Source organism: Schistocerca cancellata, chromosome 7 (genome assembly GCF_023864275.1).
Source record: "Schistocerca cancellata isolate TAMUIC-IGC-003103 chromosome 7, iqSchCanc2.1, whole genome shotgun sequence".
Classification (NCBI taxonomy): Eukaryota; Metazoa; Arthropoda; class Insecta; order Orthoptera; family Acrididae; genus Schistocerca; species Schistocerca cancellata.
In genome coordinates, this window is record NC_064632.1 from 232,304,260 (window position 1) to 232,330,813 (window position 26,554).

At 39.9% G+C, this 26,554-nt stretch overlaps 1 protein-coding gene across 1 annotated transcript in view; it reads right to left on the reverse strand.

Moving 5' to 3' along the window:
• LOC126091971 (XK-related protein 7-like) overlaps positions 1-26,554 on the reverse strand; it is an 85,300-nt gene that overhangs the window by 35,008 nt on the left and 23,738 nt on the right. Inside the window, exons 3-5 of the mRNA XM_049907323.1 lie at positions 11,110-11,330; positions 10,796-10,948; positions 9,541-9,820 (exon numbers count right to left, since the gene is read on the reverse strand). Of these exons, the coding sequence (XP_049763280.1) occupies positions 9,541-9,820; positions 10,796-10,948; positions 11,110-11,330 (654 nt within the window). The remainder of the gene's footprint in view (positions 1-9,540; positions 9,821-10,795; positions 10,949-11,109; positions 11,331-26,554) is intronic.

Consider the following 26,554-nt stretch of genomic DNA (forward strand, 5'->3'; position numbering starts at 1 on the left):
TAATGGTTAAAACTTAGTTTTATAGTGTTTATCTGCATTTGAATGTTTTATTGTTTCGTATTTGATCTCGTGCAAATATTTGTGCTCTGCCGATGAATTCTACACAGTATGCATTATCTGCCATTGCATTATTAAGCAGAAACATATCACGATTTGTTCAGTTTGTTTAGGAGAATTTTTTATCAGTTGTAATTGTTTGATTTGTGCTAATGGGTGATCAATTATGTTGCTATGTTTTTTGGTAATTTGTGAATGTAATGTTCAGCCAAATTGAAGGAAAGTAGAGTATTCCTGTTTCCTGTTAATTTAAAATTTCTGGGCACGCAGATCAGAGTACTGTCAGTCTGAGTTGTTGAACACGTTTGTTTCAAGCCCACTCGAGGTTCGAGAGGTGCTGATTCAGTTGATACAGTTACATTATGTGATATCCACTGATCTGTTAATGCCACAGGTCAAAACCCAAAATATTCTTTATGCAACTGCTGTTTTATTCAAATTGTGTAATGCTGCAGGAATGACATGCTATTCAAAAAGATTTATAGGAAAGTGTGCATGAAAACCAGAGACACACAAAATCACTGCCAAGGCCAGATGTGTCTGCGACTCAACATTCCCACTATATGGTGAGTAGCAATCTATCCTTTGCATAGTTTTGTCATTTAGGCAAATTGAATATATATTTGCAGAGCATCCCTGAAAGAGAAACTTGTCCCCCAAATAGGCTGGAAAAAAAGGAGGAAAGAAATACCCTAACCCACAAGAACTGTCCTGGGAAATCAAACAATGTATCAGAGTTGGAATAACTACGCACTGCTGTTGTATATAAGATTTCATCTGCTATGAAAGGTTAAACTACAGACAAAGGTACAGACTTATCATTCATAAACATATAACATTAATTTTATGTAAGTGATTGTGAGACAATGTGAGAAAACCACACACATTATACAGCATTCTATCTGAACTGCAGCTGGCAGGGAAAACTCTGAGTACAGGTTCCTTCTGCACCACGTTAAGGGGAGTATATATGGTAAAATTGGGTCAAAAAGTGCCATTTTTCTGATTATTACCTCTTAACAATATTTGAACTTGCCTGAATAATTTGATACATCATTTGTTGATTACTTCCAATTGGAAGGGTAGTTTATGTTATTTCAAAGTTAATGGTGCAAGTCCAAAAACTCCAGTCATTCTGCACTGACTTCCTTAAGTATATCTCTGGAACAATTCAATCTCGAAGGCTGTGGTTTTCAGCTATTTATTCCTTAAATTCATATTAATGTTCATGTTAAGAGGTTGGATGCAATACGTAAACAGAAATGGCGGTATTGCACATGCATTTTGTGGAGACTCTATATGGTAAAGTACGACATACATACAAAAACACTGATGAATTCCAACAGTATTATCGAATGGCAATAAGAAACAATACATATGACCTACAAGGGATGAAAAGAGCAGTGTGGGCTACATTCTTCCACAAATTATCCACTGATGATACACCTATACATGATCTTTGCCCATGTAGTGCCAATTCATGGTGCAACTACCACAGAGCTCAGGCAGCAGGTACAGAGGAACAATTTAGGCACAAAAATAGCTTACCACCTTCAATGATCGAAGCTACTAAATGAATATATAGAGAGTTAACTTCTCCTGACCTTTCCAAATGTCCACATGGTCGAAAGCAAAACCCAAATCAGAAAGCACTCCGTCTTCAGGCCACGAGTGGCCTACCCGGACCATCCAAAAAAATGACTCTGAGCACTATGGGACTTAACTTCTGGGGTCATCAGTCCCGGACCATCCAACCGCCGTGTCATCCTCAGAGGAGGATGCGGATAGGAGAGCCGTGGGGTCAGCACACTGCTCTCCTGGTCGTAAGACGGTATTCTTGACCAAAGCCACTACTATTTGGTCGAGTAGCTCCTCAATTGGCTTCACGAGGCTCAGTGCACCCTGAAAAATGGCAACAGCGCATGGCGGCCTAGATTTATTTTTTTTTTTTTTTTTTTTTGGCCACAAAACTGCTATGGTCATTAGCGCCCGGTCCGTGACTTAGGGAACAGTAAAAAACAGAAAACGGAAACCAGCAGCAATGGGAACGAAACTCAAAAAATTGGAGAAACTAAAAGCAGAAGGAAGGCTTAAAAATCCACTACAGAAAGGGGTGGGTTGTCCCCAAAAAAAGCTTCAAATGACTGACGTCATTTCACTGGCACTAATAAACTCGAGAACGCGATCGGCCGAGCGCATGTCATCTGCTAAAATTGACGATATATCAGGCGACAGCTGTAGACGGGCGCGTAACGGAGTAAAATAGGGGCACTCAATTAAAAGGTGTCTTACCGTCCACAGCTGAGAACAGTGGGGACAGAGTGGGGGAGGATCGCCGCTTAAAAGATGTCGATGGCTAAAAAGACAGTGCCCTATCCGGAGTCTAGTTAAAATTACCTCCTCCCGATGACGCATTCGGGAGGAAGAGGTCCAAGCACAAGGAAGAGCTTTCATGTCCCGCAATTTATTATGGGGAAGTGTCAACCAATGTGCGAGCCATAAAAGAACAACACGACGACATAACACGCTCCGTAGATCTGCGAAGGGAATCGATTGAATAGCTGGCCGAAGGAGAGAGACTGCAGCCTTGGCCGCTATATCGGCCGCCTCATTTCCACGGATACCAACGTGTCCCGGGAGTAGACTATGCTTCCGTAGTCCAATTTCGAGCGCACTAAGGCGCGATAGAGGCGGAGAAGGACCACTCGGTCCGCTCCCCAGGAGGTACCATTCAGGACACGGAGGGTGTTGAGGGATCGCAGACAGCTAGCCGAAAGATAGGAAACGTGGGAGGACCAGCACAGTTTTCTGTCAAACATAAGACCCAAGAATTTAGCGATGTCTGAAAACTGAAGGTTGACAGGACCTAGATGTAAGGAGGGCGGAAGAAACTCCTTACGTTGCCAAAAATTAACACAAACGGTCTTACTGGGAGAAAAACGGAAGCCGGTGTCGATGCTCCAAGAGTGGAGGCGATCGAGACATCCTTGAAGACGTCGTTCAAGAAGGCTGGTCCGTTGAGAGCTGTAGTAGATCGCAAAATCGTCCACAAAGAGGGAGCCCGAGACATCAGGAAGGAGACAATCCATAATTGGATTGATGGCAATGGCAAACAGTATAACACTCAGCACAGAGCCCTGGGGTACCCCGTTTTCTTGGGAGAAAGTACGGGAGAGAGTAGTGTTCACCAGCACCCTAAATGTGCGCTCTGCCATAAATTCGCGAAGAAAAAGGGGCAGCCGACCTCAAAAGCCCCAAGAGAACAGTATGCGGAGGATACCTGCCCTCCAACAGGTATCATATGCTCTCTCCAGATCAAAAAATATTGCTACTGTTTGGCGTTTCCGGAGAAAATTATTCATGATACATAAGTGGAGACAGCACCAAGATGGTCAACTGCAGAATGATGCTTTCGGAATCCGCATTGGGCAGGTGTTAAAAGACTGCGGGATTCCAACCACCAAGCTAAACGGTAATTCACCATACGCTCCAAAACCTTATAGACACTACTTGTGAGAGAAATGGGGCGATAGCTAGAGGGGAGATGTTTGTCCTTTCCAGGTTTCGGAACAGGAACGACAATAGCTTCCCGCCATCGTCTGGGAAAAGTACTGTCGGTCCAAATTCGATTATAAAGGCGAAGGAGGTAACGCAGACTATGGGTTGATAAATGCAGCAACATTTGGATGTGGATACCATCCGGTCCTGGGGCGGAGGAGCGAGAAGAAGAGAGTGCATGTTGGAGTTCCCGCATAGAGAAAACAGTATTGTAGCTTTCGCGATTTTGAGAGGAGAAAGCAAGAGGTCGCACTTCCGCTGCACGTTTCTTCGGAAGAAACGCTGGCGGGTAATTTGAAGAGCTCGAAATCTCAGCAAAGTGCTGACCCAATGAATTAGAAATTGCGACGGGGCCCACTAATGTATCATGCGTGACAATGAGCCCAGAAACTGGGGAGAAACTAGGCGTGCCTGAGAACCGTCGAAGCCAACTCCAAACTTCCGAGGAGGGAGTGAAGGTGTTAAATGAGCTAATAAAGAATTTCCAGCTTGCCTTCTTGCTATCGCGGATGACACGACGGCATCGCACTCGGAACTGCTTATAGCGGATACAGTTGGCCAAAGTAGGATGGTGGCGGAAAATGCGGAGAGCACGTCGCCGCTCACGAATTGCGTCACGGCATGCCTCGTTCCACCAAGGAATTGGGGGGCGCCGGGGCAATTCAGAGGTGCGTGGTATTGAACGTTCCGCAGCTGTAAGAATAACGTCGGTAATGTGTGTGACCTCATCGTCGATGCTGGGAAAGTGACGGTCATCGAATGTCGCTAGAGACGAAAAAAGTGTCCAGTCGGCCTGGGCAAACTTCCAGCGTCTCGGGCGCATATATAGCAGTTGAGGCTGCAGTCTAAGGACACATGGAAAATGGTCACTCGAGTGTGTATCATCAAGGGTGAACCATTCAAAGCGCCGAGCTAGCGGAACAGTACCGACCGCAAGGTCCAAATGAGATAAATTTGTCGTGGAGGCAGACAAAAATGTAGGGACCTCAGTGTTGAGGCAATCTAGATCCGCTTGGTGGAAGACGTCTAGCAATAGTGAGCCACGTGGACAAGGATGTGGAGATCCCCAAAGTGGGTGGTGGGCACTGAAGTCCCCAACCTGCAAATAGGGGGGTGGAAGCTGACCAAGAAGATGAAGGAGATCAGCTCGTGCCATTGGTGTGGACGATGGAATGTATACAGTACAAAGAGAAAAGGTATATCCAGAAAGGGAAAGACGGACAGCGACAGCTTGGAAGGAAGTGTTTAAGTGGATTGGGTGATAATGGAGAGTATCATGGAGAAGAATCACGAGTCCTCCATGGGCTGGAATGCCTTCAACAGAGGGGAGATCAAATCGGACGGACTGAAAATGGGGGAGAACAAAGCGGTCATGGGGACGCAGCTTTGTTTCCTGAAGACAGAAGATGACCGGCGAGTAGGATCGTAAGAGGATCGACAATTCATCCCGATTGGCTCGAACGCCGCGGATATTCCAGTGGATAATGGACATAGGGTGAACAGAAAATGGAGGAATGTGACCAAGGTTGCTGTCAACTCAACGACTGCTCAGAGCTTGCGACCGACAGCATGGAATGGCATTCAGCCGAAGGCAGAAGATCCTGATCCATAGGTTGTTCAGGAGCAGCTCCTGCCACCAGCGATCGGCCGGTTGATCGGCCGCCAGCAGTGCGCCTCGGCGACACAGAAGACGGCCGAGGGTGATTTCTGCCAGGTGGTGCTGTAGATGGGACACGCCTTGGAGGAGAAGGAGATGAACTGGGTTTCTTAGTAGCCTTCTTGGAAATATGATGTTTAGATGAAGGAGGAACCGATGGTTGTGAAGTTGGGGTACATAAAAAATCTTCACGAGTATGCTCTTTTTTCGAAGTCTTGGTGTCTGACTTTTGGGCTCGAGATTTAGCAGAACCTGATGAAGGGTGAGCCATAGAGTGGGCAGGCGAAAGTGTTGAGGTTGAACGGGCGATCTTTGCGCTGGCCCATCGGACGACCATGGCACTGAAGGTGAGGTCGCAAGTCTGCGTGGCCACCTCCTTTGTTGGCCGAGGAGAAGCAAGGACAGTGCTGTATTTTCCTGTCGGAGGCACGGTGGGCTGTTGACTGGCGAATAATTTTCGAGCAGAAAAGGTCGACACCTTTTCCTTCACTCTGATTTCCTGGATGAGCTTTTCGTCTTTAAAAACGGGGCAATCTCGAGAGGAAGCAGCGTGGTCATCCATACAGTTGATGCAGCGAGGGGATGGAGGTGGACAAACACCCTCATGGGCATCCTTGCCACACGTAACACATTTGGCCGGATTGGAACAGGACTGGCTGGTGTGATTGAACCGCTGACACCGATAGCAACGCATAGGGTTTGGAACGTAAGGGCGAATGGAAATTATCTCATACCCTGCTTTGATTTTCGATGGGAGTTGAACTTTGTCAAATATCAAGAAAACAGTGCGGGTTGGAATGATGTTCGTGTCAACCCTTTTCATAACTCTATGAACAGCCATTACGCCCTGGTCAGACAGATAGTGCTGAATTTCTTCGTCAGACAATCCATCGAGGGAGCGTGTATAAACGACTCCACGCGAGGAATTTAAGGTACGGTGCGGTTCCACCCGGACAGGGAAGGTGTGGAGCAGAGAAGTACGCAGCAATTTTTGTGCCTGGAGGGCACTGTGTGTTTCTAACAACAGGGTGCCATTCCGCAATCTGGAACAAGACTTTACAGGACCTGCAATTGCGTCGACACCTTTCTGAATAATGAAAGGGTTGACCGTGGAGAAGTCTTGACCTTCATCAGACCGAGAAACAACAAGGAACTGTGGCAACGATGGAAGAATCGTCTGTGGCTGAGACTCAGTATACTTACGTTTGTGAGCAGACATAGTGGAAGGTGAGCAAACCATTGCGGAAGAATCCCCCATGATTACCGGCGTCTCCGATGGCGCGCTCCTCCCTTGTGGGGGCCCTCTCTGAGGGCACCCCCGCCTTAGGTGATTGTTCACACCTCAGGTCACACCTCCCGACAAACGGACGGAGGGACCAATCGGCACTTTCGGAAGGTATCAGCTCGGGTAATCACCCCTCCCTGGGCCTGGCCGTTACCAGGGGGTACGTACGTGTCCTACCTGTCTACCCGGGGCGGGGAATTACGCGTTACCCCGTCACCGGCTACGCACAAAAGGCGTGGGTCGGCCTTCAGACACGCACAGAGAGGAAGAAAGAGAAAGGGAAAGGAAAGAAGAGAGGTCTCAAACGCCGCAGCGGAGAAAAGGGAAAGAGAAGAGGTAAGGAAAAGAGAAGGACAAAGGAAGGAAGAAGACATAAAAGCAAGGAAGGCGAAGAATGCAGTACATTTACGAGCGTCCGTCTCCGGACGTAGGCACAAACCATACTCCCAGATGGGGAGAAAGGGAAGGAAAGAGCCAGAGGTGAGGGGAGGAGGGGCGAAGATAGGGATGGGGAAGGATGCGGAAAGGGAAGGTATGCAGCCCGGAAAGGAAGGAAGGCCACATTAGCTCGGGGTCCCGTGCTCGCTACGCACGTATCCACAAAAGAGTTGTGGACCCCCTGGGGAGGGCAGCCTGGATGGTCACCCATCCAAATGCCAACCACGCCTGAAAGCGCTTAACTTCGGTGATCTCACAGGAACCAGTGTACCCACTGCGCCAAGGCCGTTGCCAAAACCCAAATCAGACTTTCAATAATGTTATTTGGACTCAAATACCAAAAAACATCTTTGTATGAATAAAAACTCTATGTCTGGGTGTTTGTGACGCTTTGATAACATTTAATGCCGGTAATAAGGAAAGAATTAGGGTACTAGAGCAACTTGGTATCACTCTAGGAGCCAACACACCACAAACCTTCCAGCGAATGGATCGACTTAGCATCATGAAAGCCCAACGTGCAGCAGAAGAAATGACTAAAGAAGCGAGAGGCAGGAAAAGAAAAAAAGCTTTTACTTTTTCAGGCTGATCAAAACCAGGATCCATAAAACGCTGATTTTGGGCTTGGCTCTTATTTTTTAAGGGGCTGACATGCCTCCATATGTGAATTAACATCAAATGAAACATTAAAACTTGAGTTCCTGAAAATGGTTTCTTTTAATATTTGACCCATTATCTCACGAAATACTACACATGTGCATATCTAATTTTACACTATGTTGCCTCTTAGGTGGTGCTGAACCACCAAAACACTTATACGTATAATGGTTTTTTACTTACAGAAGCAAAAGTGGATTTAAAAAAAAAATGAACATAAAAAAAACATAACAAACTAATTACTTGTCTGTATGTTATGATTATGGTTCAGTAATCAGAAAAGGAATGAAACTATACTTCCCAAAAAATTCAGATCTCTATCTTTCAAAGGTTCTGAGATAATGAGTCATCAATATTGCAAATTTAACACTGGAGGTATGGGATCTAAGCCCCTTGAAGAAGGAAGAATTTCAAGGTGGTCAGAAATTAATCACAAGCTCAGATTGGGTATGTGAATGGGAAACTGTGAAGACTGCATTACAAAATCATCTCAGCATTCTTTTCAAACTGATTTAGGGTAAAACTTGCCTCTGTGGTCAAGATCACTCTTAAATGATTTCATAATGATGCTTGATTCAAGGATAGCTAGAGCCAATCTCGATGGTGGAAGAAATTTCTGCTGGCAACAATATCCTGGGTTAAATTACAAACCTTTCTGCACTGCCTTGTCCAACAAAGTTAATGATGTACCCTTCAGATTCCAGTATTTAGTTCAGCAGCATTGGTGATGTTACTCACGACAAGCAAGCATGTGATAGAGCACACAATGTACTGGCACTGAGTACCAAACTTTCTGTTCTCTCTTACAAACGGTCATCACAATTACTATCGCCACCATCAGTAACATGATAGCATACTGCGCACACTTGTGAACACTACACATTTGTCCAGCAATCACTTTCGAAATGCAAAACTGCCAGAAGGACAACATCTAAACGGCTTGCACCAGTTAATGGACAATATGGAAAAATAGATATGCATTTAGCAGGCACATAGCATACCTTGTACACATGTAAAGAATAGCCGTCTTTGTGTTAGCAAGGTAAACATGTATAGCCAAAAATCACTGTTTAATCTTAGTTGAATTAAACAACTATTAAATAAATTTACATAATATGAGCTAAAGCCACTCTCTCACCACAGACAGGTGATGCCCCATCGAAATCACCCACTCGAAGCATTAAACAGTGCAGCTGCATCAGATCCCAGCCAACTGCTTATTTAATTACCAATTATCTTGTAGACAATTGCCTTTTTTGTGGGATTGTGCTGCTAGCTCGTAATCTGACTCATTTTCTAGCACCCGACATAAATTTTTTCTCACCTACTTTGCTGTTTATTTTATATTACTGCTGCTCACTTGGGAAAATGACAACATAATTTATAACTGTGTTAGCTGAAGCAATAATGAAGGTATAGTTATGGGCTCTGTGAAACAACAGTGGAATAGTGTGAAACAATTTTATTTGTGGTTGGCGCACTTTATACATAGGCGCACGCACCCACTCAAGGGGTAAGTATGCTCATCATGAGAATATGTGTCACTCCGAACAGCAGTCTACAAGATAAGTGTCTTTCCTGAGGTACTTCAGGCCTACTTCAGACCACGTCCAATCATTAGACAGTATTAAAAACAGGCAAATGATTGGAAGATGAAAATGAAAGGTTTCATTGTGTCAAAAATCAATGCAAAAAGAAACAATACCTAGCTTTACTGTTATGAAGGGCCCACAATAGGACAGGACTAGTATTGGAAGATAACAAAATGTCTCTCACATACATCTGCCTATGCACAAGGATGAACATGAGATTTATCCACTAAAACTGTCCTGCTCAGCATTCCAAGGTCTGCCATAATCTTAATTTTGTTATGGAGTGGAATACTTACCACACAACAAGAGCACCAGTGTTTTCCATAAAGAACACCAAGTAATATGCAAGGTACGAATATCTAGTCGGTCCATCACGTGGGGCCACAAAAGTCAAAATATATGCAAATCCCAGAGCAGCACTAAAGAGCAGCTCCTCGCAGCGGCTGGTACAGACTGCAGTAGGTTGGTGGCTCAGAGCCAGCCATGCTGACATCACCATCCAGTGAGCCAGGCAGACCATCCCCATCCAGGCAGGATAGAGTGCAGCCAGTAGACTCAAAGCCAGAACACGTGACACTGCAACAGGTATACATGGGGCATGAAGGCAACAACTTTCTTGTGTGATCTGTATATAGAATATACGCTGCAACTGCACACTGCTGTGTAATACCGTTTCAACATTGGATAACATTCAGAACAATCTTCCACTGCTCATCAGAGACTTGCCAAAACTTCGTGTTCATTTGGTCAACAGAAAACTCAACTAATTCTTCTCTTTCCTCCCTTGTCAATTATCTGATTCTTTTCTCCACAACACTTCTTTTTATTTAGTTTCACTTCTCATACGATAGGCCCGATTGTCTAACGGTAAAGTGTGCGCCTAGGAAACAAAATGTTGCGAGATCAAACCCTGGTTGAACCACAGTTTTTTTCAGTCTGCCTTTAACCTATCCTTTACATCTCAATGATGTGATGATCTGCCCAAAGAACAAATGGTTTGAAGTCCACGTTAACTGTAGGTCCCCTATCCCCAGTATGATCACTGTGGTAGGTCATGGACGTATGTCATCGAAGGGGCGTCCAACTTAAAGACTTGCACCATGTTGTTGAGCCACACGAAATTATAATTACTTCTCATCTCACTTCCCAACAAACCGCACCAATCTGTGGTGTGTGTGTGTGTGTGTGTGTGTGTGTGTGTGTGTGTGTGTAGTGCTCAACTGATTCTCTTGTATGGCAGGTACAAATTAAACAGAAACAGTAATTGTGTCCAACCTAGTACTGTAATAACCAAACTGCTGGTACATGCACACAATACAAAAATCTCTCTCTCTCTCTCTCTCTCTCTCTCTGATCCACACACTGTTTTACTTATAGTTCATCACCATCCATCAAATATAATGGTAATTTAAAAACCACTGATAACTTACACAATTAATAACAAAATTAAATCAGTGCATGGCATTCACTTTTGTTCATTCATGTTCAAATAATCATATTTTTGACAGAAACATATTCAAGAGCATTTTCTATGAGGAATAAATACCGAACCTGCACTCAACAGATGCCAGCAAAACTGCATCACAGCTCCTTGCCATGCCAATTTTTCTTTATCATCTCTGGCAAACCTTACAGATCGATGGTAAGAGGTGAGTGACCAGGCAATAGATATTAAAGAGCACGCAACAGCCCAAGACTGGAGACCTGTAAAACAAGAGTTTCAACAATAGTGTGCAATTCATCTGTCACGAAGTTCAAACTTGTTTGACTGTGGTCTCTCTCTCTCTCTCTCTCTCTCTCTCTCTCTCTCTCTCTCTCTCTCTCATGCATATCAGTGAGAGGCAGAACAAGCAAATACCACAAACCTTGAACTGGGCTTGTTTCTTGGATGTTTGCAGCCGAAAGCAGAATCATAAGCTGAAGTACTGCTTGTGGAAAAGAATGAAGGAAACAGTGGAACAGTCTTAACAAGGAAGCATCAGAGTCTTCATCTAGCATTATTCTGTACAATTTTTGCTGTCTGATCCCATTTCCCAACTTCCCAGCAATCACACTCCGGCATCCATATGACAATGTGTCAAAATACCTACAAAGACATGAGAATAGTAATTAGCGTATCAAAGTCTCTCTTAAAATGTATTTTTGCACCATCTGTTATATGTTTTAATATCTTTGCAGATTACATACGAAAAGATTAACTAGTATTGGTAAACAAAATAATTTATAATTACAAAAATAGTTTATAATCATGAGAAACTCAACATAGGCATTGGTCTCAAACTAAATAACACTACCATTAATTGAGGTCACCAACAAAAAACACCCCACTAATTCAATTTAAAAAAATTCTTTGGGGTTTTTTGACATGTAGTCTCACTTTCAGCCTTAGATTTATAAGACAACACAACTGGTGAATGATGTCAATGTACATGTTGTGGTCTTTTTCTGAAGTACCATGTACTCATGACATGACATACTTCCCTAACCATTCCCCCTGATGTTAGGCAATTTTTATGCTCATAGTATCACTAAAAGGCTACTGTTACTATAAAAATAGTCCAGTTCCACTACAGTAGTGTACTTCAACAGCAGTTTTAATTTGAAATGGTCAGTAGTTTGCTGTGATGTTACCATTTCTGCTACCAATGTAGTAGAGTATTTGACTTCAATGACTCGGTCATGCCTTGATGCCTTTCATGTGTGGATGGGTGCACACCTTCACAAAATCATATTCTTCCCATTTCATGACTATATAGGTCTTCCATGTAAACGAGAAATCATCATAAAAAAATAATTTTTCTGTGGGAATATTTACCCCCGTTACATATGTAAGGTGGGCATTGAAGTTTGTTGGAAAGATTGATTTTCCCCTCCAAAACCTATTGTTTACTTGTGGGAGCCATTGTTTTGAAGACTATATTGTTGAGTTTGTTCACACGCAGAAGATTTGATCAATTTCAAGGTAAGAAAAAATCATAAAATTTATAATAATTCTTTATGGTTTATATATCACTTTAAAGTGCACAACTTCTTCTTTTTGGTATATTTTTAGAAGTAAACAATTTAAGCATGATAAATACAAAAACATTTATATAACCTAACCCAAAATGTTTAACATAAGTTACCAAATGCCAAATTTTTAAAGATTTTCACAAAAACATTAAAGTATAGAAACTTATATGCCATGCTGTCCTTCACATAAGTGTACCTGATAATTTGGTGTCTCAAATAGATTTCCTCCTGGAAGCCTTCTCCTGGTATAGGATATTTAATTCATGCAATGTGAGTTACCTTTATTTATGAAATGTGAGTTACCATAATTTTTGTAGGATTAGTTATAATTTTGAGCAGTCAGATTGGTTCTGAATTACATACAACACAACTAACAATACATTTTAACATATTTAATGTGTATCTCCATATGCCACATGAAATCCCTTTGGGAATAGCTATTTCTTCTTTACAACAACCTGCAATTTTTGCAGAATGGCTTTAAGTGTAGCTGAAAAGATGAGAAGAAGGAGGCAGAAATTGAAAAATGAAGGCAGATATGAAGAGTATAAAATTAAACACAAGGAAACTATGAAAAAATTCTGGTAAAAGAAGCAGGAACAGGAAAATTGTTTGAGTAAAAGAGAACAAAAAAGGATTACTGCAGACAGGAAACGGAATGTTAGAGAAGAAAGAGTTGCCAAGTACAGGAAGCGGCTAAAGGAAGCATCTTCAGCTACACCAAGTAGTTCTGCCTCTCCACCATATAAAAACAGGTCTTCATTGGGAAAAGCCATATCAAAAGTGAAACATGTAATTCCAGCATCACCCAGAAAACAAAAATTTGTTATTAGAAGGTTGTATCATGCAGAAGTAGGAAGAATCTCTAAACAAAAAGTAAGTGATGAAACAATAAGTGCGGTGAGCAAATTCTATGAAAGGGATGACATTAGCAGGCCCCTGGATGCAAAGACGTGACGTAAAATATGAGAAAGGTAAGAGTAAGTTGCAAATACGACACTTTGTGTTTTCTTTGAAAGAAGCCCATACAATGTTTTATGAAAAAAATGGCAAAGTGATTGGTATAAGTAAATTTGCAGAATGAAGACCCAAACATGTCATGCTTGCCAATAAAATTCCACACAACATGTGTCTCTGCAGATTTAACGAGAATTTCATCTGTGCTATTAACTCTCTTCAGAGCATAGTAGCTCTAATACCTAATTACACCAGTAACTGGCCAGAATTTTTTCTATGTGCAGAGCCTACAGCCGATTGTTGGTTGTGAAAGTGCATGAAATGTAAAGATTTATTGGCAGTTAAACTTCTTGGTTTATGTACTGGTGTACAAGAGTACGGCGTAAATGGTATGTGTGGCAGGAAAGTGATGGCAGAATTTAGAAAGTAGAGGAAGAAGTTACATTACAGAATCTTATTGATGATATTCCTACCATGGGACCTAAATTTTTAGAGCACTGCTACTTTAAGAGAGAACATTCAAAGATAAGTGATAAGGAATCACTGCCTTCTGCGATGCTAACTGCCATGATGCAAATTGATTTTTCTGAAAATTTTGGATGTGTAAATCAAGATGAAATTCAAAGTGCACACTGGGAACAGAATCAAATTAGTATTTTTACTGCCATGATTTGGCATTCAGGTAATTCTCACCCCTATGTGTTGGTACCTGATAATCTGGACCCTATCTTGAAAGACTTCTTGAAGAACTACCAAAAAATATTAGAGAAGTTACAATCTGGTCACATGGTCCAGCTTCCCAGTTTAAAAACAGATGTATTGCAGAGGCTATAAAAGTTTAAAAACAGATGTATTGCAGAGGCTATGAAAGTTCTAAGTAAGAGTCATGCCAAAAAAATTACACTGAAGTACTTTGCAACTTCTCATGGGAAGGGGCCAGTGGATGGAATTGGTGGGGCTGTCATACGCCAAGTTTGGTCTTGTGTAAAAAGCAGGAAATGGGTTATAAACAAAGCAACAGATTTTGTCAAAGCATTGTTTTCTTCTTCTAATGTGACAGTAGTTCTTATGGATGAAGAAGACTCTAAAGAAGCAAAAAACTACATCTCTCGGGCTTAATCAAGAACTGCAAGCCTTTCTTCAATATTTATAAAATTCATGACTTGGAACTCTATAATAATGGAGCTGTAGGACACAACACTTCAGCAGCTGCAGAGGAAAACACTAACAGAACAGAAAACTCACTAGATATACAAGTAGATGACTGGGTGGTGGTAAAATATGACAATTCATATTTTCCTGGTAAAGTTACTAAAATTGAAAATGATGAGTTTAAAGTTGATGTTATGATGAAAGATAAGAAGTTCTGAAAGTGGCCTGAAATTAAAGATGATATATACTACACTAAGACAAGCTTGTCAGAAAAGTGAACACTCCAAGTGTTGTAAATTCCCATGGTTATTTCAAATTTGACTGATCTGTGACAATGTAACACGAGTTACCTGTTCATTATGTTTTAATATTTATTTTATTAGAGATTAAATGTTTGGAACTTTGTTAAAATACTTATAAGATCTTCTGGTATTGTGTGTAAAACTTACAATAAATATTCACATAAAACAGAGCAGACTTTTGTATTTTATTTATCATATGCAAAAGCTATTTCTTGGAAATGTAACGCAAGTTACCAAGAATAATTATAAGATTTGGTTTCATAAATCCAGTAATGTAACAATTATTGTGATATAGGTTTATAGAGCATTCTGTATGAATTATGCTTTGAGGTATAAAAATATTGAATAGAAACATTTCCTTCTGTTAATTGTCCAAAACTTATAATATAAAAATCACTTTGTAATGCGAGTTACCATGGAATGACCCATATATACATTTTGATACACTGTCTGCGCTGTCTTAAGGTAAGAAAGATTTAATTTGGATAATACTTGATCACAAATGGTAACCAACTGGCTTCTTTGTTCACTGGGTGCTTTTACTACGTAACAGCCCACCTGAACTACTACTAGGTTTCTTAGAGAATTGGAGGACGTCATCTTGTTCTCTCAACCAACAAAGGAAATTAAGGCGAACTCAGGCAGAGCCAACATATTTAGACAAGTTTAATACAAAAAGAGGAGTGGCAAGTACCCCAGATATTCCCCGTAAATATTGTTTCACCTCAACAATCTCCACTGAAGTACACCAGTCCTTGAGGCTGGGATTTTTTCCAATGAGGTTGCCACTGCCCTTATGATCTGGGCAATTTATACAATATACACATTTCATCTGACACAATCTTCCACCACAGCACTAAAGTGGGAGTTACCAAAGCATGCTCAGAGCTTATGGTTGGTTACAGCAGACTGATGCTACACATTAGTCTGTGGCTCATAAACCTCAACAAGCTTCAATTATGTACTCAATTGGCTGAGTTCCCTGAGGTATGCGCCATTTGGTTCAACGGCATGTGGCTAATGAAATACCACATATCTAGTGCACATTACTCTAATAGAACAGTTGTATCAGATAAGTTCAAATTTTTCTTTGAACGTAAGCAGTGTAACTCCGAATTCATCTAAGTGCAGTGTAAACCACAGAGGTGAGCAAGTGTGCCGGGACTTACCCCAGTTCACTGCTAGTAGCGCCAAATCACCTTAACGTGTCTACATAAAGCGCACAAATATTGCGCCATAATTAAGTATAAAATTAAAAGTCAAAATTTTATATTCAAACTTTGTCAACATATATTTTATTGTAATAACGTTTTAAATATGAAGTCTTAATGTAATTAAACTAATAGTTTCCATAAAAATACAGTTTTAAGAAAAAAATAAGTGGCACTAAATAATAAAGCTAGAAAGTCAGAATTTGGTTAGAATGTGCCTATGGAGCTCATAGATAACTGGTGGAAGTTCCAAAGCAAAGAAATAAAAAAATTACAATCGGAATCCACGTTTATAAGAAAAATTAAGGACACTAAATACTGAACATAGAAACGTAAAAATTTGTTTTATGCTTCAGTTCACCTAAAAATAATAACTAAGAGACCACGTTAAGGTATCTCATAGTTTTTGAGTAATTTAATGAAAACCAAATTTGTAACTAAAATATATCCATTCTAATAGATTAAATATCTGTAATATTAATGATAGAAAATTTTGGTTACAGCACATGATAAAACCTACTAAATAATAGAGCTATACCAAATTTTAGAACCGTAGTAGTAATTACATCCGATATAAGTTCTAGTAAAGGTATGGGTCACAGGTAACAATCTACCGTTAGTTCCACTATAAAAATTCTAGAAGGCAAAGTTTTTATTCAAGCGAGCTGACACTTTTTCTGTGCTTTCAAACAACTTACCTAAATACATATAAAAATTAAGAAGATTCTAAATTAATTCGTAACTTTGTTATTACATATTATGTGTCCCAGAAAGGGGCCATTCAGAGGCTGCTGCCATATGCATAAGGCAGTAGGTAACAGATGTTCCCTCGGCCGTCCACTGAGGCACATATATAAATACAGCCCACAAGGCAGGTTCACTTCACACTCAGCCACTGCAAGATACACATCTGTTAAACGTCTGATCGCGCTCTGCCTCTGACGATGTCAGAGACAAACTGTGACAAAACGCATATTTTCTGTAATGATGGATTGTGAACTCACGAGGGCTGTACACTGTCATCGATTGCTTAGATTTCACTAAAGCAACTGTTGGTGTGCCGTCTGTGATAATTATAAATCCGCGTGGCAAGTTGAGAATATTATTTCCACTTTTGTGGCGAGCATTTAGTTTGAACATTTATTTGAGGATTAGTAGTCAGGGCGAAGGACTATTTGGTATGAACGTACTGTAGAGGTCGCCTCTGAACTGAGAATAGTGCTGTTTAAGATAAAAAGATTTACTGTCGATTGAACGCAGTGACTTTCAAAGTGTTGTGCATGAGATACTTTACTCAATATACGTATGAACTAGAACTTTATTCCTTCATTTATAATCATAGTCCTGATCCTGCTAAGTAGAAGGAGAATAAAAACATTTCTTTCAGTGGGCTGGACCACAATGTGGCCATGCAGACTGGAAACTAAGGTCAGCATGTTCTCCAACACTTTCTGGCTGACCACAAAAATAGTTGCCAGGCTAACGTGAGAAAGACGGCGTACTATACATCTATCCCATCATAACTTTACCTGCCACCCCACAGTGTGGCTTTACCTTGCATGAGCTTGTGAGTTTTTACTGCAGAATACTTCTCTGGTAATTTTAACAGTCTACAGATCCACTCTAGCAAACTTTCAGCTATTTATGAGAAATCTATATGCATTATTGAACTATCTGTCACACAAGAAGAAACAGTTAGTAGTTTGTGGAGGTTTCAGTGTAGATTTCCTAAGATACAGATAGGAAAAATTAGCCAGAAGTATTATTTGGGTGTTTCAAACTAATTTTAGAAGTCAGTTGTTTCAGTTGCCTGAGACTACAGGTGTGTGTGTGTGTGTGTGTGTGTGTGTGTGTGTGTGTGTGTCTGGCTGGCCGAAAGCTTTATTTATTTGTGACAGTATTTTCATTGTGCTATCTGTGACTCAGCATCGGCAACTTTCCTTCTCATAATATTGTTACATTCCATCCTGGATTTTCCACTGTTTAATTTCAGTAGTCGGTTTTCCAACTCATGTGCAGCAAAATACGAGGGCACTGATTGACAACTTTTTTATAGACAGCGCTCAGGCTGAAACAATTAATGTGTACCAAGATACACAATTGATGGAAATAATCAGTATGGCACCTTACAACCTCGAGGTAGGTTCATAAAAAGCAGTGATGCTTATTAATGAGAACAGGGTTTTAAGATTAAGCTGAGAGGGGCGGTATAGAATGAAATATATGTAGAAAGAGATGCTAATGTTAAATTCAATTTATTCCATTGTAAATTTGTGTCAATATTTGAAACTTGCCTTGCTAAAAGGTCATCCAAAAGATCCATTAAAAAAAAATTAAGCTGTGGATAACTAAGGGAATTAAAATCTCATGTAAGAGGAAAATTTATATAAAGGTCAGAGTAAGTCAAATTCGACATTACTTGTATACTACAAGAAATACTGTAGTATTTTAAGGAAAGTCATTAAAATATCCAGAAGTATGCATGTACCGACAGAAATAAATAATGCAGATTAGATTGGATTAGTACTTGTTCCATAGATCATGAATACGACACTTTGTAATGACGTGGAACGTGTCAGGTTAATAAAAGGTGTCTATACAAGATATTACATTACACAAAATATTATTTTGTGGGAGGTTGGGAAATTACCCACTTACTATATCCAAAAATTCATCTAATGAGTAGGATTTGCCATTAAGAGATTCTTTTAATTTCCTTTTAAATGCTATATGGCTATCTGTCAGACTTTTGAAGCTATTAGGTAAGTGACCAAAGACTTTTGTAGCAGCCCTTCTGAGCCAAAGTTAGATTTAACCTTGAGTAGTGAAGATCATCCTTTCTCCTAGTGTTGTAGCCATGTACACTGCGATTATTTTTCAATTCGTTCGGATTGTTTATAGCAAATTTCATAAGTGAATATATACATTGTGAGGCTACAGTGAAAATTTCTAGCTCTTTAAATAAGCGTCTCCAGGATGGTCTTGGATGAGCTCCAGCAATTATTGTAATTACAAGCTTTTGTGCAATGAACACTCTTTTACTCAATGATGAGTCACCCCAGAATATGATACCATACGAAAGCAGATAATTAAAATAGGCATGTAGAAATGGTAAGCTAATTTACTCAGATGTATATCGCCAAAATTTGCAATGACCCTAATAGCATAAGTAGCTGAACTCAAACGTTTCAGCAGATCCTCAGTGTGTTTTTTCCAGTTCAACCCCTCATCAATGCATACACCTAGAAATTTTGAATATCTTACCTCAAAGTCTGATGAAAGTCTATATTTATGAATGGTGTCATTCCCTTTACTGTGTGGAATTGTATATACTGTGTTTTGTCAAAGTTTAATGAGAGCCCATTTGCAGAGAACCACTTAATGATTTTCTGAAAAACATCTTTTACAATTTCACCAGTTAATTCTTGTCTATTGGATGTGGTAGCTATACTTGTATCGTCGGCAAAAGGTACCAGCTTTGCATCTTCGTGAATATAGAATGGCAAGTCATTAATATATATTAAGAACAGCAGAGGACCCAAGACCGAACCTTGCGGCACCCCATTCTTGATTGTTCCCCAGTTTGATAACATTAAAACTATATAGGGGACTGTGAAACAGGAGACACGGCGCCAGTCACCGTACGAGATTCCACAACAATTAAACTAAATAAAAATAATATGACCGAAAATTTACAAGTTGCAAGTACTTTTAACAATCACTTTCTAAATGTAGCAGCAAATTTATGATTGAATAGTTCAGTAGAAGAAGCAAAAGAATAAATTAAAATTGCCATTCCACGAAACTTTAAGCAACTAAAGTAGTGCCAACATATTTGACTGAAATTAAAACAATTATAAAAATTCTACAAAACAGAAGCCTCTTGTGACTTTGATTGCATTTCAAACAATTCTGAAATGACATTCCAATAAATAATGTCCTTTGTGATACATGCAATGCATCATGGTACAAAGAATTTTTCCAGGCAGGTTAAAATTTGCAATTATTAAGCCATTTAATAAGCAAGGTGACAAGACAGACTTAAACAATTATTGCCAACATTCCTTAGTGACATCTTTTTACAAAATATTCAAAAAAGTAATGTATTCAAGAGTAGTCACACACTTGAGTGGAAACAATTTATTTAGCGTACCACAGTTTGGATTCTGGAAGGGCTGCTCGACTGAATATGTTATTTATACATTTAACCATCAAAAGGTACAATATTAACATATCACCAGTTGGTATTTTTGTGCCCTCCACGAAGCCTTCGACTGTGTATATCACGATACTATCTTAGAAAAACACGTTTTATGGAATTGATGGCTTTATACACAGCTGGTTCGAATCGTACTTGACAAACAAAATGCGAAAGTTTCTACATCTACATTTATACTCCGCAAGCCACCCAACGGTGGCCACTGTCATTACCTCCATTTCCTGTTCCAGTCGCATATGGTTCGCGGGAAGAACGACTGTCTGAAAGCCTCAGTGCGCGCTCTAATCTATCTAATTTTACATTCGTGATCTCCTCGGGAGGTATAAGTAGGGGGAAGCAATATATTCGATACCTCATCCAGAAACGCACCCTCTCGAAACCTGGCGAGCAAGCTACACGGCGATGCAGAGCGCCTCTCTTGCAGAGTCTGCCACTTGAGTTTGTTAAACATCTCCGTAACGCTATCACGGTTACCAAATAACCCTGTGACAAAACGCGCCTCTCTTCTTTGCATCTTCTCTATCTTCTCCGTCAACCCAATCTGGTATGGATCCCACACTGATGAGCAATACTCAAGTATAGGTCGAACGAGTGTTTTGTAAGCCACCTCCTTTGTTGATGGACTACATTTTCTAAGGACTCTCCCAATGAATCTCAACCTGGTACCCGCCTTACCAACAATTAATTTTATATGTTCATTCCACTTCAAATCGTTCCGCACGCATACTCCCAGATATTTTACAGAAGTAACTGCTACCAGTGTTCGTTCCGTTATCATATAATCATACAATAAGGGATCCTTCTTCCTATGTATTCGTAATACATTACATTTGTCTATGTTAAGGGTCAGTTGCCACTCCCTGCAGCAAGTGCGTATCTACTGCAGATCTTCCTGCATTTCGCTACAATTTTCTAATGCTGCAACTTCTCTGTATACTACAGCATCATCCGCGAAAAGCCGCATGGAACTTCCGACATTATCTACTAGGTCATTTACATATATTGTGAAAAGCAATGGTCCCATAACACTCCCCTGCGTCACGCCAGAGGTTACTTTAACGTCTGTAGACGTCTCTCCATTGATAACAACATGCTGTGTTCTGTTTGCTAAAAACTCTTCAATCCAGCCACACAGCTGGTCTGATATTCCGTAGGCTCTTACTCTGTTTATCAGGCGACAGTGCGGAACTGTATTTGTGTCGAATAATTCAGACAATATTGGAAAAACACAAAATTTTTGTGATTGGGGTAAAAATCACAAAGGGGGTCCCGCAGAGCTCAATTTTGGGTCCACTCCTATTCCTTACATATTTGAATGATCTCACATTTAACATTCAACAAGCAAAATTGTTACTTTTTGCAGATGATACTAGTGTTATAATAAATTCAATTACAAAGAAAAAAACATTCCGTTCTGTACAACAAATAGAGTCATACCAACAACTGAATTGGTCAGAGCTGAAAGGCATTAAGTCCATTTCACAACTTTTCAGAAGGAAAAAACTGTATAGATGTATCTAAGCCAAATAAATACAGGGTTATTACAAATGATTGAAGCGATTTCACAGCTCTACAATAACTTTATTATTTGAGATATTTTCAAAATGCTTTGCACACACATACAAAAACTCAAAAAGTATTTTTAGGCATTCACAAATGTTCGATACGTGCCCCTTTAGTGATTCGGCAGACATCAAGCCGATAATCAAGTTCCTCCCACACTCGGCGCAGCATGTCCCCATCAATGAGTTCGAAAGCATCGTTGATGCGAGCTCACAGTTCTGGCACGTTTCTTGGTAGAGGAGGTTTAAACACTGAATCTTTCACATAACCCCACAGAAAGAAATCGCATGGGGTTAAGTCGGGAGAGCGTGGAGGCCATGACATGAATTGCTGATCATGATCTCCACCACGACCGATCCATCGGTTTTCCAATCTCCTGTTTAAGAAATGCCGAAAATCATGATGGAAGTGCGGTGGAGCACCATCCTGTTGAAAGATGAAGTCGGCGCTATCGGTCTCCAGTTGTGGCATGAGCCAATTTTCCGCGGGCTACGCGTGAAACTTGCCCGCACGCGTTCAATCGTTTCTTCGCTCACTGCAGGCCGATCCGTTGATTTCCCCTTACAGAGGCATCCAGAAGCTTTAAACTGCGCATACCATCGCCGAATGGAGTTAGCAGTTGGTGGATCTTTGTTGAACTTCGTCCTGAAGTGTTGTTGCACTGTTATGACTGACTGATGTGAGTGCATTTCAAGCACGACATACGCTTTATCGGCTCCTGTCGCAATTTTGTCTCACTGCGCTCTCGAGCGCTCTGACGGCAGAAACCTGAAGTGCGGCTTCAGCCGAACAAAACTTTATGAGTTTTTCTACGTATCTGTAGTGTGTCGTGACCATATGTCAATGAATGGAGCTACAGTGAATTTATGAAATCGCTTCAATCATTTGTAATAGCCCTGTATTGATTATAGCTCCTATTATCTATAAAATAATTTCTCAGAATGTAATTTTTGTTAGTGAAAATACGATTTGAACGTTTAATCCACATTTATTTTTGTTTTTCCAAAAATGGAGTTGATGTTTTTCAGTCCTGAGGTTACTAGTAAATTCACGACCTGTACTGATTAATAAATTTAATATGGTATATTAATCACATGTGTTTATTGAATACATATTTATGGACAACAGTAATGTTAATTACAAAATTTATTATTACTATGACTGAATATAATTTAAATTCATGAAGAAACACACACACACACACACACACACACACACACACACACACACACAGGACTTATTAGGGACTGAAAGATTCCCTCAGAGTACCCACTGTTGGCCATTTCAGAATGTTCTTGTAAAATTCCCTCACATCCTGAGGAACATATTTCACTAACTTTCCAATGTCCTGTATATTTTTGAAGTTTATGGGAACTTTGTCCTTGTATACATTTTCAGAAGGCATGGTAAGATGACACAGTGACCTTGACTTTCCCAGAAGGAATCTGAGTGCAACAGGAGAGTTGATGTAAACAGACACTTCGACCTCTCCAATCTTGTTGCAGTACTTGAATTGCTTGAATTTTAAATGAGACAATGCCTGCTTCTTATCTCTTGGGAATCCTTCAGTTTCCCTTGATGTAACAATCTTCTTACAGTAGGGCAGCCATCATTTATCAAAGTCAATTATTTCATTTTACTTTGCAACATGAACTTCCACACTTTTTCTGCTGTGTGCTATTAATTCAACATATTCTTTTGGGATATAAACTCTATCACAATTTTTTATTTTCTTTTTGAATACCCCAAGATTTATATCACATGGTAGGTATGAATGACGATGTTCTAATTGACTCATATCTACCAACTGTAATCAGCCCTATACACATTCTCACCATTGTGTGATTTCGGTTTTGTCCAATACAGCCATCTGAGAACAAGCAGAGGTGCTTGATTGTGTCTGGAATGTAGTTTTTAATGTTGTGATATAAAAAAGTGCACAGTTCATTCACAACTTTTCTTCCATCACCCTCATGATAAAGATATACCACAGTGCTGTCATCTTTTAAATTGTGGATATTAAACACATTTACTCATAGCTGCTGCATATAAAATACTTCTTGCACAGGAATTTCTGGCAAGGGCAAATTCTGCACACAGTCAAAGGCAATGGCACCTATTTCTTCACAATGAAGACACTGAGCCTTGGCTTCTTTCAGGAATTCTAAAAACTTTCGACTTCTTCGAAGATGAATCTGCAATCTGCCTTGGCAGCAGGTTTTGAAGCTTCACAGAAATGGGGACGTTTTAGTTTCGCATTAAGCTACTCACAAAGAGAATAAACATCTATCTGTGGTCTGCCGAACTTGTAATCTTAATTTTTGAAAATACTGATTGTAGAAGTCATATTTCACAGCTGCGTCTGGATACGCAGGACAGTATATCTGATACATCGTTTTCACACACAGTCACGAATCTAAGTACTGAATTTTCTTTCCAGCATAATGTGGGGACGAGGAAAAGACTGTATTTTCCATCTATTGTTTTCAGGATACTTTCAGAAATTGTATTTCCTTTCGCTTTCTTCCCACGTTTATCTAGTGGCAGTTTCCCATTTATTAACATGGGAGTTACAGAGAAAATCCACTTCATTTCAATAGAGTGGAAATTGCGAACTGCTTTTTGACTCGCTTGCACTCTACATGAGCAACACATTACAAAATACTGAAAACCGGAACAATGCTTATTTCTTCCATCACTGTCTAGTTTCTGAGGTCTGCGCCACTTTACATCATAAGCTTCAATAAGGCCCATTAGGTACAAATCTTTAGCATCTTTGTTTGGGAGGTCATGAAATTTCGAAAGGATATCAATTTTCACACTGTCAGCGATTCTTTCAAAACAACCTCTCTGTCACCCACAATCAATATGACTGTTTAACAATCTGTCATTTATTCAATTCTTCAATTCTTCTACGACAGATATTGGAAAAGAATACAGGATTCACCAGAATAGCTACTTCAGCATCAGTAAAAGATAGAGTGGAAATAAAGCTTATTATTGTCAATATTGATGTAGTAGAAGTTTGTACTGGCCTGCAATCCTCTCCTGTTTTCTTTTTTGCAACGGTTTTCCACTGTAGTTAATATAAGCTATACCTTTGGTAATGGCTTGTTTTATGAAGCTTTTCTTATAAATGGAATCATGTCTCTTTCTTTTGGGCGACATAGCATAAGACTGACTTCGGCATGACAACAAACAACTGAATGAATATGAAATGACACGGGAAGATTTGCATGGGAGGCAGCACTTAACAGCATTGCCTACATACCCAAAGCCACGGAGCTGAAAAGTAGGTTAACTTAATGTTTTTCAGTGGTGTTTGAAGTGTCTCGTCCAAGTAATTCACTATGTTCAACAAAACAAAATATGCACTTTTGCACTTAATGCCTTTTAGCTCTGACTGATTCAATTGATGTAGCGCATGAGCTTCAGCTAATAAGAAGGGCAGAACGCTCCAAATTTTTTTGTACACATATTAATGAAAACTTGAACAGGAAGAAGTATATTACTGAGCTTCTCAAACAATTATGTTCAAGCACTTTTGATCTTCATATAACTGCTTATGCTCTGGGCATACTTTGCGTATTTCCATTCAATAATGACATATGGTATAATTTTCTGGGGTAACTCACCACTTAGAACAAAAGCATTGATTGCACAAATGTGAGCAGAAAAATAACATGTGATGTCACCCATGGATGTCATGTTGGTACCTCTTCAAGAAGTTAGGCATACATATTTTCACTAATGAAATTCGTCATAAATAATCCACCACCATTTGAAAAGAACAGCAATGTAGATACCTACAACACTAGAGGAAAAATGACCTTTATTACCCATTATTAACACTGTCAGCGGCTCAGAGAGGAGTTCAATATGCAGCCATAAAAATTTTGGATCATTTGCCCAATAAAATAAAATATCTGGCAGACGGCGAAACATGCTTTAAATATAATTTAAAGTCATTTCTCCTGGAAAGCTGCTCCTATTCCATCAGTGAATATCTACTTAAAAACTGGTAGCCAGAAAAAAAAGAGAGAACAAAGAGAAAATCTTGTTTTTAAGTGTAGTGGGACAAGTAGAAATGAAATGATAATGTGTTCATTAATGTCAACAGAAATCATGAATACAAATGAAAACTCATTTGACATCATGTCAATAAAAGAATTGTTTCAATTATCTATGCTGCATGTAACTAACTAACTTTGTATTTCCCCTTATCTTTCCACTGAGGTACTGGGACTTCTGATAAGTTGTTCGAAGGGTTTACTGGTTTCCTTATGTACATTTCACTTCAATGTTAATGATGCCCATGCTTTTATCACCAGACACCACTCAAAAACGGAGCAGTATATTCTCAAAGATATTTAACACTAATATGGCAGTTCTGTTTCTGTCATCCAGTTCTCTGCTACTGGGGACAATCTTGTGATTGTTTTCAAATTCTGCCTGAAGGAATAAGCTTGTTTTCTCAAGTAAACACTTATTTGCAACCTTTGTTGTAAATAGAAAATGAAGTGCACTTTTACACATGCACTTGCAGGTATGAATGTCTGTATGGATCCAAACTACTAAAAGCTATGTAGAGGAATCGTCTGATAAATCAGCCCAGTCACTGATGCAACTTACAAGATGAATGTGGGACATATCTTGGTGATGAATAGGACCCAAATACAATAAAATTCATCTTGTAACCATGATCTGCTGGTTTTTTCCCCACTCTAATAGGAAATGCATGTCTTCCTAAATGTTCACACAAACTGGTGGTGCTGAAACTGTGCTAACACTTTCATGTTCTGGTTAGTGGCATTTCCAACATGTGTGTCCCTTTGCAGATTTGGCTGTGTTGCCATAGTTCTTTCAATAATGCACAAAGACAGGACTATGATTA